This window comes from Melanotaenia boesemani, chromosome 11 (assembly GCF_017639745.1).
Source record: "Melanotaenia boesemani isolate fMelBoe1 chromosome 11, fMelBoe1.pri, whole genome shotgun sequence".
In the NCBI taxonomy this organism is placed as follows: Eukaryota; Metazoa; Chordata; class Actinopteri; order Atheriniformes; family Melanotaeniidae; genus Melanotaenia; species Melanotaenia boesemani.
In genome coordinates this window covers 7,016,210-7,032,025 of record NC_055692.1, presented here as the reverse complement: position 1 = coordinate 7,032,025, position 15,816 = coordinate 7,016,210, and the positions used below count along the sequence as shown (strand labels likewise).

The 15,816-nt window shown below is 40.0% G+C and overlaps 1 protein-coding gene across 1 annotated transcript; it reads right to left on the bottom strand.

Moving 5' to 3' along the window:
* Positions 1-4,620: 4,620 nt before the first annotated feature.
* LOC121648542 (nuclear factor 7, brain-like) lies at positions 4,621-6,054 on the bottom strand. Its single transcript, XM_041998740.1, has one exon. The coding sequence runs from the start codon at positions 6,052-6,054 to the stop codon at positions 4,621-4,623; it is 1,434 nt and encodes a 477-aa protein (XP_041854674.1).
* Positions 6,055-15,816: the final 9,762 nt, after the last annotated feature.

Below are 15,816 nucleotides of genomic sequence, written 5' to 3'. Positions count from 1 at the left end.
AATTCTATAAAGAGGCAGGAGGTAAGTAAACATATCTTCAACATGTCTTCCAGACAAAACATGGAGAAGCAGCATTTAGCTGTTATGCTGCAAACAAGTGGAACAAACTGCTAGTGGAGATTAAACTTTCACCAAATGTAGAAACTTTTAAAAACATTTCTTTTCTCATGCACCTATACATGAAATCTACATAGTAACGTTATTTTGCTTTTGATCGTTTTAATGTAATTTATAATTTTATTGTGATTTTTGCTATTTATTGCTGCCTTTTGCTAATTCCTAATTCTTTCTTTGCACCATTTGTAATGCTTTTAATGTTTTATGTAAAACACTTTGAATTGTCTTGTACATGAAATGTGCTATACAAATAAACTGCCTTGCCTTCAATAAAAATGAAAGGAAGAAGTACTGAGCATATTTTGGGGTATTGTAGGGGTAACATCAGCCGTTGCAGCTGTATTACACATAGTTTTAGCACCATCATGCACATGATCAGGGCATCAGTCAACCCCAGGACAGTATGTGGTACAACATGGTGGTGGTGGATAGAACGACGTTCCAGAGGTGTTTCATTTGGATTCAGGTCTGGTGAATGGGCAGGCCAGTCCACAGCATCAATGCCTTCATCATGCAGGAACTGCTGACACACTCCAGCCACATGAGGCCGAGCATCATCATGTATCAGAAGGAACCCAGGTCACACTGCAGCAGCACATGGTCAAACGATGGGTCTAAGGATCTCATCGTGGTACCTAAAGACAGTCAGGGTACCTCTGGCTAGCACATGGAGGTCTGTGGCCCTATGTGGCTGTACAAGGATATCCCTCCCCAAACCATCACTGACCCACTGCCAAACTGGTCATGCTGGAGGATGTTGCAGGCAGCAGAACGTTCTCCATCGTGCCTCCAGACTCTCGTGTCTGTCACATGTAATCAGTGTGAACCTGCTCTCATCAGTGAAGAGCACAATGGTGAATCTGCCAATCCTGGTGTTCTTTGGCAAACACCAAATTGGGCTGCACCGTGTTGGGTTGTGAGCACAGGCCCTGATGTGTGGATGTTGGGCCCTCATACCACCCTCATAGAGTCCATTTCTGAATGAACATGCACATTAGTGGCTTGCTGGAGGTCATTTTGTAGGGTTCTGGTAGTGCTTGTCATGTTCATCCTCATACAAAGGAGCAGATAGCAGTTCTGGCCTGTCTCCTGGTATCTCCTCCATGTTCTTGACACTGTCCTGGGAGACACAGCAAACCTACTTGCCACATTGTGCAATGACGTGGCATCCAGTCTGAGCTGCACTACCTGAGCATCTTCTGTGGGATTCAGACACCATCTCATGTTACCTCTAGTGGTGAGGGCACTGGCTAAATGCAAACATGATCAAAGATCAGCCAGAAAGAATTAAGATGGGGAAATGGTCTGTGGTCACCACCTGCAGGACCCATTATAGGTTGTCTTGCTGACTGCCTCTCTTTTCCACCTGTTGTCTGTTCCACGTCTGTACAACAGCAGGTGAAATTGATTCACAATCAGTGTTTCTTTCTAACTGGAGATATTGATGTCCCAGTGTGATTAACTTTGACTAATAATGGTTATGAGTTTTCTTTATTTTATTTATTTATTTTTTGAGCAGTGTATAAATCTTTCATTGTTTTTGTCAATGAGTACATGTTTACATGTCTGAAAAATAAAGTGTTTGTTTGTTTGTTCGTTCGTTCTTTCGTTCATTTATTCATTCTCCTTCTCTTCCTCCTCCTTGTGCAACCCACAGACATCCATTTTTCCATGGTGTTTTGGATGTTCTTTTTAAAGTTTTTGTTTTAAGTGGGGCTGCTGTGGAAGAAATTTTACTTATAATTTCCCTGAGGGCTCTCCGAAGGGATTAATAAAGTATTTAATAAAATAAAGTATTTCTATATTAATTTATAAATTGTATTTACACTGGTTGTTACTATATTACACTTTTTACATTGTACATTTTTACTCATCATGCTTTTATTCATTTTTAAGGTTTATTCTCTTCATATACATGCTCTGTTACAAGTTCACTATGAGGGGAAGATGACCTTTATCTGGTCCTTCCTCAGACCCTTAGTCAGACTGGTTCTGGTGGAGACACAACTATGTGAGGTTGTTTTGATGCAAACTCTTGGAGTTGTGTGTCCACCCAAGGTCTTCAGGAAGGAGGATTCTTTCTACAGAAATGTATAACTATTGTTTTTCCTCTTGCCTCCCTAGAGTCTCTCTCAACTTCACGTGAGTCGGGACGACCACTCTCATTACTTGCAAGTAATTCTGTATTCAATACTTTTCCTGTAAATAAACCTTATATACTTTTACTCATTCCAGACTCTTGGTAATTTTTCTACAACACTGCTGAGTTAATAACTATTTTGAGTCTATTGTTAAAATTATCTACAGTAAAATTACACAATGCAGGTAAAAATCTGAGCAGGAGTTTGATGTAAAATGTCAATAAAATGTGCAGCTACTTCAGAAGTAATATATCGTTTCCTCGTTTTTGCACCGGGGCGTCCTGGTGATGTTGAAAAACACACAGTAATGATCTGACACAGCCAGGTGGACAACAGAGGACACACCAGTCCACAGACCATAGGTTATGCCCAGGTCCAGGGTGTGTCCTCTGTTGTGAGTAGGCTGTGTTACATGTTGCTTAAAATCCATACTGTTTAAAAGGTTTAAAAACTTGCAGACATAGAGATCACCACTGTTATCCATATGTAGGTTAAAATGACCAGTTTTTAAAATCTGAGTGTATTAATGTGTATGGCTGATAAAACGTCAGAAAACTCTTTAATAAAACAGGAAGGAGGGGTTGGTGGTCTCTAAACTGTGATACATAAAACAAATGATGAATGATGCTCAAATGTTGGATAATTAGTAAATGAGATTATTTGTGCTGATATTGTTTGTTGAAGATCTGAAGCTGTTCCACGGCCTGTTTTACCTCCCCAGATATAAAATAAAAGCATTAAATTTGGGGGTGATACCTCAGTGAGCGTGACTGATGCATCAGTGCCACGCCAAGTTTCGGTTAAGAAGAGATAGTCGATGTTATTATCTGAAACCAGATCATTAATAATAAAAGATTTGTTTGACAGTGATCTGACATGTAAAAGAGCCACGTTGAATGTTGCAGGAAAGTTTGATTTTGAGATTGTTGACGTGGGTTTTGTAATTGGGGTTGTATGAATGGGAAGGAGACATCTGACAGTTGAAGCGTATGGATATGGATATGGATGATTATAATGTCTGCTGCTGATGTGTACTGGTATATAATGTGTAAGTGGGGAGGATCTGACTCGGGGGAGCTGTGTTCCGGCTGGACCATCAGTTGGACAAAGCTTTGTAAGAGTGGGAGATGAGTTCAATGTTCAATGTCTAAATGAACGAAGCAGGTGAACTTAGAAAACTTTATGAAGAATGAATACACTGCTGAAAACCTCTGATTTATTCTTTATTTTACACACAACATTTAATAGTGAACAAACATCCAGTGGAGGAGAAATAAAGTGAAATTTTCTCCTCAATAGGTTTGATTTCTGCTTGTTTCTAATGTTGAACACTGAAGATCAGACCAGTTGGAGAATCTGACTTTTACATCTCTTTTTAAAGATGTAAAACTTTATTTATCACATTTTCAGCTCTTCAACATCCAACAGAGCGATCTATAAATGATGATTGTTCTGACATTTATTACTTCTGGAAACATCTAAATGAGCATGTAAATATTTCTAGTATAAAGATTAAAAGCTGGAATTAATTGATCTGAATAGACAGAAAAAATCCTAACGACAAAGTTCAGACATAAAATCATGAGCAGAAGTTTCCACGTTCAATAACTTTGATCTAAAGTAGAATAAAACTTTGGCTGAAATTATTTTACAGGATGAAATTTTATTTTCTTTCTTTTTCTGTAGTTTAAACATTTGACTTTATTTAGTGAAGTTAATTAAAAACAAGAAGAAAATGAATCTATTTACAAACTAATGACACAGCTGGATGAAGCACTTGTGATGAAGAAGAAATAAAGAAATAATTCTAAATCAGACAGGCTGCTAACCACGTTAAAAAGCTCATATTTCCAACATCAGATCAGTGTTTCCTGATTGATCAGGTGCTCTTGATTCTGATTGGTGCACCAGCATCATCTTAAAATAAAACTAAGATATTGAAAAGAAATAAAATTCCCAAATGAAATCTCTTTCCATGGAAATGCATCTTTAAATGAGGCAGCTTCTCCACCTCCTCTCCTCCCATTTCAGCATTTATTCATAAAACTAACATTTTGGCTGCTGTTTAATTAAGAGAAGTAGAACTTGTGCCTTCTGTTAACCATGTTTGTGAAAGAAAAAGAAAATCTCATTTGTGAGAAATGATGAAGTCATTAACTAACAGTGACTTGTTGGACAGAGATCTAATATAAGTAAAGCAAGATTAGAAAATATTTACATGAAGAAAATCATTTAAGAAGCCTTGAATCTGTTTTAGTATAAAGATTAAATCAGATGCTGATTTGTATCAATGATTTAAAATGTGTGACGTGTAAAAGTCTGAAAACTATTATTTATGATGGTAAAAGTTTGAACATCTGATTTATTTTTCTGAAAATCTCAGAGAAACAAGAGTTTGACAGATTTTGATATCAGAGGTTTTTGCTTCTCCAGCTGAACAAACACTGAAATATGGGAAGATTTTCTCAGTGAAAGTGTCTCTGTAAGTGTAGATGTGAGTCATGTCTTCAGGGTTGTAGAAGGACACCTCCCCCCTGTCATAGTCCAGCTGGACTCTGATCCTCTGGAGACTCTTCTTCACTGCAACAGTCTCACCAACACCATTACTGTATTTTCTATCACCGTGCAATAAACACCAGATTCCATATTTTGGAGATACAAATAAATTTCCCTTCCTGTCAACAGACTCTTTAACCAAACCAATATTCCAGCCAGGATGATCTCCCACCTCCACCTCCCAGCTGTGTTTCCCTGAGCTGAAGCCCTCAGAGCCAAAAACATTGACGTAGTTTGTGTTTCTCTCTGGATTATCAGGAAGTTGGTCTGTGTCTCCACGTCTCACACTGGTCAGATCATCAGACAGATAGAGCCATGGACTTGCAGTGTTTGGGTCCAGAATGACGGGACTGAAGTGGACCTTCTCCTTCATCTTCTCCCAGACTCTGAAGGACAGGTTGCCCAGGTGTTTGGCCACATCTATCAGGGCTCCTGAGACCAGCTGTGGATCTGACAGTGAGCACTGGGTTCTGCTTCTGCTCTGAGTGGCTTTATAACTGCTGAGGAATGGCACGTTGTCTTTCTGCAGGTCTTCTTCAACAGCACAGATACTGTCTGACAGAGAGGAGATGTGATCCTGAATCTTCTTCATCTCTCTGCTAACAGTCTTCCTCTTCTGCTCCTCTTCCTCCCTCAGAGCTGCCAGTCTGGACTCCTCTTCCTCTTTCAGGAACTGCTGCAGCTTGTTGAACTCTGCTCTGATCTGCTTCTCTGTGGACAACAGCTGCTTCTTGGAGTGTTGAATCACATCATTGTATGTTTCCTCCACTTGTTTGTATGTGTTCCTCTTGTCCTGCAGAGACTTTAGGTCACATTTCAGCTGCTCCTTCAGGCCACTGACTGCTTGTTCTATAGGAACCACTTTGTGATGCTGGTGGAGAGAAAACTCACAGACAGAACACACAGCTCTCTGCTCGTCCTCATAGAACCATTGAGGCTCTTCTGGATGTTTAGTACACACAGTCAATGTCTTTACTTCTTTTTCTGTTTCAGATGATCCAGATTTCTGTCTTCCAGCAAAAGAATCAGCCAGTTCCTTTAATCCAAAATTTATCAGTAGGTAATCCTTGGAGGATTTTCTTTTACAAATGGGACAGTTTTTGTTTCCAGCTTGTTCCCAGGATTTCTGCAGGCAGCTTGAACAGAAGTTGTGGTTGCAGCTCAGAGACACAGGATCTCTGAAAGTCTCTGAACACACATGGCAGCTCAGGAAGTTTTTTAAAAGGAATCTTTCAGCCATCTTCTCTTCGCTTAGAAAAATAAAAAAAGTTGCTAATTTCTAATTCCCGTAGTCTGTTGATAATAGTCTATAAATGAACAGTTTTGTTAAAGTTCTCATACACAGCAGTATCGTCTCTGCTTGTCAGGTTATTCTTTACTGTCAAAATCTACTTTCAGTTACGTCCTGATCCTTCACTAGTTAATTATTAATGGAAAATATGATGCTACAAACTTTTATTACCATTAAACTGAGCAGGGCCTCACCTAATACTGAAGAGGACTTCAGACTTTGGAAGTTTTTTATAGAAAAATAAAAAGACGTTCACCTGTTCAGAAGAGACAGTGTGTAAACAAAATAATTTAGTTTTAGCTTTCTGTTGTTACCAAACAAGGACAGAGCATCTGAGAGTATATAAAGTAGAGTCGTAGTAGTAGAGTATATTATCATCACAGTAAAAGATGTAAATTTCCACCAGTCTAAACTTCTTTTAAATTTCTTTTAATGCCTTTTAACAGAGCTATTTGTTCAACACATACAAATACAGAAGTTATTAAAATAAAGGTTTATCTTCAGTCCTTCAGTAAACAGAAAGAAACAGGTTTTTTTTTAAAGCTCATAAAAACTAGTTTAACAACATTTTACTTCATCACTTGTAAGGCAAGGCAAGACAAACTTATTTGTATATCACATTTCATGTGTGAGACAACTCAAAGTGCTTTACATAAAACACGTCACAATCAGTCAGAAAGGCTGCAATAAATGTTTGTCTCCAGCAGATGGAAGCGTCAGAGCGTCTTTCAGAGCTAAATGTTGCTTTCATGTAGTTTAATAAGATGATGTTCAAACAGGTTTTAAGTTTAACCACAACAAACCATGTAATGCTGGTTTCCATAGAAACTAAAAAGATAAAGTTTGTTTTTCAGTCATTCAATAAACATTTCCACAGACTGTGTCTCAGAGCTCAGACACGTCTAAAGTTAAATGAATTAAAGAAAATTAAATGTAAAGACCTTCATTACTCTGGTAAAGAAAGTAAAAAAAAAAAAACTTTTTTTTTTTTTTTTTTTTTTTACGTAGATAAACATTTTACTGGAATTATTAAACTGAACAGGGCCTAACAATTGTTTGGACTTAAGACTTTGAAAATAGTTCATACAAAATAAAGACGTTAATGCTGCTCAGAAGACACAGTATGCAGACAAAATAATTTAGTTTCAGCTTTCTGTTGTTACCACACAAGGACAGAGCATCTGAGAGTATATAGAGCCACTCATTACAGTAAAAGATGTAAATTTCCACCAGTCTAAACTTTCAAATTTATTTTAATGCCTTTTAACAGATAAATTTGTTCAACACATACAAATACAGAAGTTATTAAAATAAAGAAGGTGTATCTTCAGTCCTTCAGTGAACAGAAAGATTTCAACAGGTTGTTTCAAAGCTCATAAAAACTAGTTTGATAACATTTTTCTTCATCAGCTGTAACAGGAAACGTTCTGCTAACATGTCAGAATGAATGTGTTTATTTACACTTTGATTGAATGTTGGTCTCAAATAAAATTTCAGATCAAATGTTCAGTTTATCTTTCTGATCTTTAATGAGCTGTGCAGCTTTTCTGTTTGTGACTTCTTGATCTGACACAGCTAACTGCTCAGTATGATTATAGAAACACACACAAGGCTTTAGGAAAGGTTGTTCAAGCAGGTGTTTAAAGCAAAGTTGTCAACATTACAGTATTTATTCTTCTTCATTGGTGGGACTCCTCCAACATGGCAGCATTGGCTTTCACTGTCTAACTTTTAACAAACTTATATATGGGTCAATATCACCATAAGGTGCCATTAAGCTAAGATTAAAAGCTAAGATTTTTTTTTATTGAATTATGTTTATTGTATAATTCCTAAAGATTCTGAGAGTCCTCTCAGAGAGCTCCTAACTTAACCTAAAAATTCCTAGCATGGAGTCTTAGCCTAGGAGTGATTCCAGAGCATTTTCAGAGAACTCTGAACAAGGAATGGACAGAAACTCTGATCTTAGTGAGGAGGTGTGGTTGACCCCGTTGCTAGGTATGACTCATTATTTCAAAAGCTGTGATTGGTTGAGCCTATAAGCTAGACACACCTTTGGTGATAATGGGCATAGGATGGACTGTCAAAAATCAGTAAACTTAATCATAGAAAGAAAAAATAAAAGAACTCCCTCTAGTGCTACATGACAGCACCTGGGTCCAACTGGGCTCACAGCTGTTACACTATGGGGGTATTTTTCTATCTTTAATCAAGAGCGCAATTGTTTGCTTTGAGAGCAAGATTTCTGGTTTTCACACTCAAATATCATCCTGCTCGCTCTCAAAACTCTGCTCTCACACTCAGAAAGTCCCTCTTGCTTTCAAATATATCGTTCTTCCTTTCAAAACTCTGCTCTTGGATATTTTTTCCTCTCTCTTGGGTTGCAGAAAGAGCTGTCTGTCAAATCTCCTCCAGCCAATAGAATACAAGCTAATTCGAGCAAATCGTCCTCACCTTCTGCAGGGTGCGCTTGTTTTACTTGACACAGTGACTCCACACTCTTAGTCCACATTTTGTTTGAATATAAACTATTTAGTAGTGACTAATTATCATTTTATGTTTTGTATAACAGTTTCTCATTAATAAAACAAATAAGTTGTTTCTGATAGTTTTCTACATTGTGCAGTCTAATAATAATGATTAGCAAAGAAAACTCAACATGTTACGTTTGTAAAGGACGGTACAGGAAAGGAAATCACCACCAGCATCTAGTTTTATACTGTTTAATGATCAAAGTAAAGAATAGTTATTGGCATTGTCCAAGTTAAAGTTCTACTTGTTGTGGTTTTAGATGCATCAGTGAGAACAAGCATCTACAAGTTATTCTTCTATGTGTGTCAAAAGTCAGTGGAAAATATTTGGGGATTGGGGCTGACCGTGGCTGTAGCGTCGGATGCTGTAGAGCCGGATGAGACCATTGCTGAGGCATTGGACGCTGTAGAGCCAGGCAGGACCGAGGAGCAGGCTTAGGAGACTACAGGACAGGCGCTGTCTGTGGCTGTGGCATTGGACGCTGTTGAGCCGGAGTAGACCGTTAATAATAATAATAATAAATTTTATTTGTAACGCACTTTACATTCCAAGGAATCTCAAAGTGCTACAATGGATTTTAGTAACATACAAAACATCATAAAAATATAACAGTGTAAAGGATAAAAGAACAACTAATAAATTTCACTACAATCATTCACATATATTAAACCAAGATAAAAGTTTAAAAACTAGCAAAATGCTGGTTAGCAAAAAGCTTTTTTAAAAAGATAGGTTTTCAAGTTTCGTTTAAAGTCATTTAGAGACTGTGAGCCTCTCAGATGTTCTGGTAAGGCGTTCCAAAACCTTGGAGCAGCGGCTGAAAAGGCTCGATCACCCATGCTGCGAAGCTTAGTCCTGGGGGCACGGAGGGTGTTTGTATAGGCAGGCCGGAGGGTACTTGAAGGAGTGTGAGGGGAAAGAAGTTCCTGTAGATAGGTAGGGGCATGTCCATGGATGCACTGGTATGTGAGGAGAGAGACCTTGTATTCGATTCTAAACGAGACGGGAAGCCAGTGAAGAGATTTTAAGATGGGGTCTTGCTTTCGCACCCTCATCAGGATCCTGGTCGCGCTATTCTGAATGTATTGTAGTTCCTGAATGCTCTTGTCAGGGATCCCGATGAGGAGCGCATTGCAATAATCAAGTCTAGAGGAGACAAAAGCATGGACAAGCTTCTCTGCATCCACCAGGGAAAGTGTTAAGCGAAGTTTGGCAATGTTCTTAAGATGAAAGAAAGAAATCTTACAGAGGTATTTGATATGGGCGTCGAAAGCAAGGTGTGGATCCATTTTAATACCCAAGTTAGAAACAGATGTGGAAAGGTGTATCTTTTGCCCAGAGAAGGTGATGTTGGAGATGGTGGTGGAGGAATGGAGCTGGTGTGCAGTACCAAAAAGAATGGCTTCTGTTTTTGAGCTGTTTAACTGAAGAAAGTTCATCTTCATCCATGCCTCTATCTCCTCCAGGCAGGCAGTCAGGTTGGATAATGGTGAGGGAACAGAATGGGTAGGGGTCATCTTGAGATAGAGCTGAGTATCGTTGGCATAGCAATGGAAAGATATACCATGTTTGCTGATGATATTACGGAGGGGTAGCATGTATATGGTAAAAAGAGTGGGACCAAGCACAGAGCCCTGGGGGACACCACAAGTGACATTGTGTGACCGTTGCTGATGCGTCGGACGCTGTAAAGCCGGAGCAGACCGGAGAGCAGTCGTTGGCTCAGGGGATGTGAGCCTGGGAGCTGGAGGAGACGCAGGAGACGCTGGCGTGGAAGCCTGGGGAGACGCTGGAGATGTGAGCCAGGGAGCTGGAGGCGACACTGGGGATGGGAGCCTGGGAGCTGGACCTCGCCGGATCGCCAACCTGGAACCCTGGAACGGAGACCAGCCAGAGAAACTGTCTCGAAGGGTTATCATTTGATCCAGCCATCTCCTCATCTCAGCCTCAGTGGAAAAGGGTGGTGCAGTGTAGAGGAATCCATTCCTCTGTCTCCTTCCTCGCCTCATACTGTTTTGGGTCGGACCTTCTGTTACACAGGGCTCCTGAGAGACAAGGGCAGGTTAAACATTCTTTATTTATAAGACAGGATATAAGGAAGAGGTCTTACGGAGACTGAACTGAAGGCGTCGATAGGAGGGACAGGTAGGGATGTTATGCTCGAGCAGTCTGCTCGATCACGTGTCGAGCATGTGACACGGAAGTGTTGAGCACTGTCTCTGAGCATTGATTCAGCATGCCAAAAGTCACGTGATAGACCGAACGAGGCCTCGTTACGTAATCAGCGCGTATCGAGCAGCAAATGGGATCTTTGAAGGGACCGGGCTTGTCAATCTCTCAGATTCCAAACACTGAGGAGATCGCGGGTTTTTGAGAGGAGATTCTGTAGCGATTGTGCGACATTGCATTTTGAAAACAAATTTAGGAAAAGCATCACATCAGCACGAGCTTATATTGAATCACATTTAGCTTTTAGAGATTTGGGGAAACAAACGTCTGCGTGAGACGCCGTTGCCATGGTAACTGCTGAAGGAGCTCGGAGTATGAGAGAAGGACGGAGCAGGCGGTGCCTTCAACATCACAGGTAAGCTTAATTCCCCATTCTTTATATAGATGCCTTGCAAAGAGCAGACTTTAAAGTTAATCATAAACTTCAACCAGAAGCATCAGAGGAAACGTCTCAGTCTACAGCTGCAGAGGAAAACTACAACCTGCGGGACCTTAGACACCAAGCTGGTTTCTGATCACCATCAGCAGAGAATTTAATGATTTTAAACTTGGTTAATTACAATTTTGTTCTTGTGTTTCTTTCAGGTACAACCTCTCCAAAGCTGGAGAGGTAGTGTGCCAGAGGAAGAGCAGATTGAAGCCTGACAGAAAATACGTTTTTAAATAAAAATCTATGACACATCACAATGTTGCCATAGTTTTTTTTCTCATAATACATTTCAAGATTCAAAGTGTCTTTGTCATTTGAACAGTAAGGAAACAAGTTTCCCTGAACAATGAAAATCTTACTTTGCCGTCCAACCTGAATGCCATAAAACATTATAAAATAAAAATAAACAATTTGAAAAGAAAACTAGATAGAAGATAAACAAAAAAAAAACTGAGTAAATAATCTATGTACATAAATGTGCAGTGTGCTATAAACTGTTGTACCACATTTAACAACGACCAGCTATGCAAAAGAAAACAACTCATGAGGTAGACGATAACACGCATTTGCAATATCTATTATAAATAATAAGACACATAAAACAGTAAACAATTTTATTACAACTGTATAAAATAACTAACACAGTCACTACTCTCGTTGCTCAAACACTCCTTCCCTCATGCCTTCCCACTGAGTAGACTACTATCATTACAGATTGGTTTACTTAAGTTACACCACAATTCTGTTACCTAAACAAATGTTACTTAATACCCCTCATTGTTATTTATATGAACAACGGAAAATAAATATGCACTCGGATGGTATATTACGTATCGTTTATTGAACACGTATTCAAAGTTGAGATAGACAGATGTGAGGTGTCAACGCTGTCCTTCTGATACATCAGACTCCCACAGCCAGCAGATGGAGCTCTTTGGTTTGGTCAAATGATTCAGAACACTAAGCCATTTTCAAGCATTTGGTTCAAAGTTGGCTCGATGATTCATGAGGCCTCGGTTTCACCATCCCTAGGGACAGGAACCATGGAATGGAGAAGGGGTGAGTCCATGAAGTGTGTAGGTTAAGGTCCGACAGGGAGTTACTGTGGTGCTGGTGAATATAAGGACTGGTGAGTCAATGGGGAACAGGTGTGACAGGTTGGGGTGATTGGAGAGCTGGGATCAGAGACAGGTGTGGAGGATCAGGGGAGTGCTGGAGGAGTGGCAGGACAGACTGTGACAACAGCCAACCAGACAAGGCCGATCCCCAAGGCAACAGCCCCCAGACCGAGCAGGCAAAACCCCCAGTGTGGAGGATCCCCATGAGGAAAACAGTGGAGTTAAAAGAGATTAAATAACCTTAAGAAACCATAACAACAACCAAGAGCAACAATAAAAAAAATACACATAAGGAACTCCATAAAGTAATGTTCATTCATTCTCTGTACCGCTTAGTCCATTACGGGTCGCGGTTAAGCTGGAGCCTATCCCCACATCTTTAACAGGTGAGAGGCAGGTACACCCTGGACAGGTCACCAGTCCATTGCAGGGCCAACACAGATAGGAACAAACACCCATTCACACATTCACTCACTCCTAGGGAGAATTTAGTCACCAATTAACCTAACATGCATGTCTTTAGATGGTGGGAGAAAGCCGGAGAACCCGGAGAGAACCCATGCATACACGAGGAGAACAGTTTATTAAAAGTACCAACAAATTTTTAAAAAAAATCATTTTTTGAGGATTTAATTAACAGCTGATGGAGGTGGTGAGAAAATGATGCACGCTTGGACCTGCCCTGCCATGGACAAAGTTTCTTGTTAAATATGAAATCACTGGGTATTCATTGCACATAAAAACACAGACACATCCCTGCAGTTTTCCCACCCTGTCACGTACGAAGCTTCTTGTGGAGGATGAAATGAACGGACCAATGCAAGCATTTTTTCTTGTTCTTGCAGCTGAGAACAAGAACAAAGTTTTTGTTTCTTGCGCAGTATGTAACAAGCTTTACTCTCTACAAGGAGGACAGATCCCATATAATCTAGATAGATACAAGATTATCTTAAGCTGCTTATAGCAGAACATACAATAGAATAAAACTTAATGTCAGTGTTACAGAGATCATTTTGTTTGAACCAGCTGCAGATGATGGATTGTAAACTGAAGAACTTCAATGTTAACGTAGTGCTGAAATGTTCAGTATATATGATTGTTATCCAATAAGCCATTTGCTACACCAACAAACACCAGTCATGTTTTGTATTGTGCCTCCTGTCTTACTTTGAACTTATTCTACTCTGTATCTTAGAAGATGCAGGCTGAACAGCTTTCTGATTCATCCATCCATCTATCCATCCATCCATCCATCCATCCATCCATCCATCCATCCATCCATCCATCCATCCATCCATCCATCCATCCATCCATCCATGCATTCATTCGTTTGTTCATTTTCTATGGACCATTCTTACTGATGTTACACTGTTTATGGAGTGGCTGATATTTATTACTGGACATTTGAACAAAACAGGAAGCTGTAAAGGGAAAAGAAGAAGAGCTGGCTCACATCGAGTGAGAGCCGTCTCTCATTTTTTCTTTTTTTTTTTTTGCTGCATGCTTAGCTCTCAGTGCTCAGCCCCAACTTGAAAATTACAAGATGACATCTTGCCTGCTGGACTGTTTTGAGTTCACTGACATGACTACAGAAGACTTGGCAGAGGAGCTAGTAAGAGTGATTAAAGAGTGGCAAGTAGAGGACAAAGTGGTGTGCTGTATAAGAGTGTGCCACCAGCAAAATGCACCTTCAGCAGCCAGCTAGCTCCACCATTAGAGGGCCAAGTGGAAGAGGAACCATAAACCTCTACTGTTTGGAGGCTTTTTGATGAAAGAGTTACAGGAGCTGCTATAAGGAGAAATCCTACAGCTGATACTATTATGGAGGTGAGATTGTATGTTGAGGAGCCTCTCATCCAATGAGAAGACTCTCTGAACTGGTCGCAGGTCAAGGCCTCAGTCTTTCCACACCTAGCCAAGGCGATGGAGGGGAGACTGTGTATTGTGACGACATCTGTTCCTTCTAAGAGAATCTTCTCAAAAACAGGGCAGATACTCGCAGAGAGGAAAAACCGGATCCGTCCATCCAAGATGAGGCATCTTATTTTTCTGAATGCTAACCTGTACTGAGGACATTAATGCTGCTTTTTTGAGTTTGGTTCTTGTTCTGTTTCGTGGATTTGTTTGCTGTTTTTGTCCATTTGTGCAATAAAAGAGTTAATATTCAAATATTAAAAATAAGTGTACCAGAAAACATGCACAAAAGGAGACAATTAATTTTAAAGCTTCTCATAAAAATGCTGAACACAAAAGGTTTTCAAAACACAAACTATAAATTTTTGAGAAATTATGGTAACTTATGGGGCTACAAAAGATGCTAAATAAAGAGCCGTTCCAGAGCCAAAAGAGCTGGCTCTTCTTTGGAGGCTGAGGCAAAAGAACTGGCTCTCTGTAAAGAGCCGAACATCCCATCACTACTACCTGCAGCTAAAAGACTCGGTGTAACGTCTGTCTCCGCCCTAGCTGCATCTGTCCTCCTCCTCTTCTCTTCTTTATTTCGCCTCATCACCTCTGTTTCTGTGTTAGAATGGATTCTCAGACGTTTAAGGAGGTTTGTGATCTTCACACTCACATATCAAACTGCACATCGTTGCTGTTTGTGGAGCTGAAATATCTGCACTCATCACTGCGTGTCGGACTGATCACTGAGCAGTGAATGAACTGCTGCGACGTAACACTACGTCTTTTTCACATATGACTATGGCAGGCGGAAGAAGAAGTAGTTCCTAACTACCCTGAAAGTTTAGTTATATAAATGTTGGTATTGGAGAAATAGGCATTTCAGTATTGATTCGCACATCACTACTATTTATTTTTCTCAGATACTTAGATCAAGTTGTAGGCCCGTTTGTACTTATCCACTTATTCATTTATTTATTTATTTGTTTCACCGGGACACCGGCCCAAGGCCCAAGCCTCACTAATAAGTGGTTTTATTATGGCTACACAGCTGTTCAGTCCCAATCCTTTGATTTCCCTTCACATTGTACTTGTGTAAATGTTCTGACTATTAAACATACAGCCCTGAGTTCTACTGGTGTTTTCTTCCATCTGAGTTCACTAAACTTTGAAGTGATGAACCATCACCGTCATTCAGGATGTTTTTCTGACCACATTTCTTACTAGAAAACAATGGTTTCCCTCTATCCTTCCAGTTTTTAATAATGTGTTGAACAGTGTAACATGGGCTGCAGGGTGGTGTGATGGTTAGAACCGTGGCCTCACAGCAAGAAGGTTGTTGTTTCGAGCCTCAGCTCGCAGGATGTTCAAACGTTGGCCTCTCTGTGTGAAGTTTGCATGTTCACCCTGTGTAAGCGTGGGTTCTCTCCAGGTTCTCCCGCTTCCTCCCACCATCCAAAGACATGCATTTTAGGTTTGTTGGTCACTCTAAATTCTCCCTAG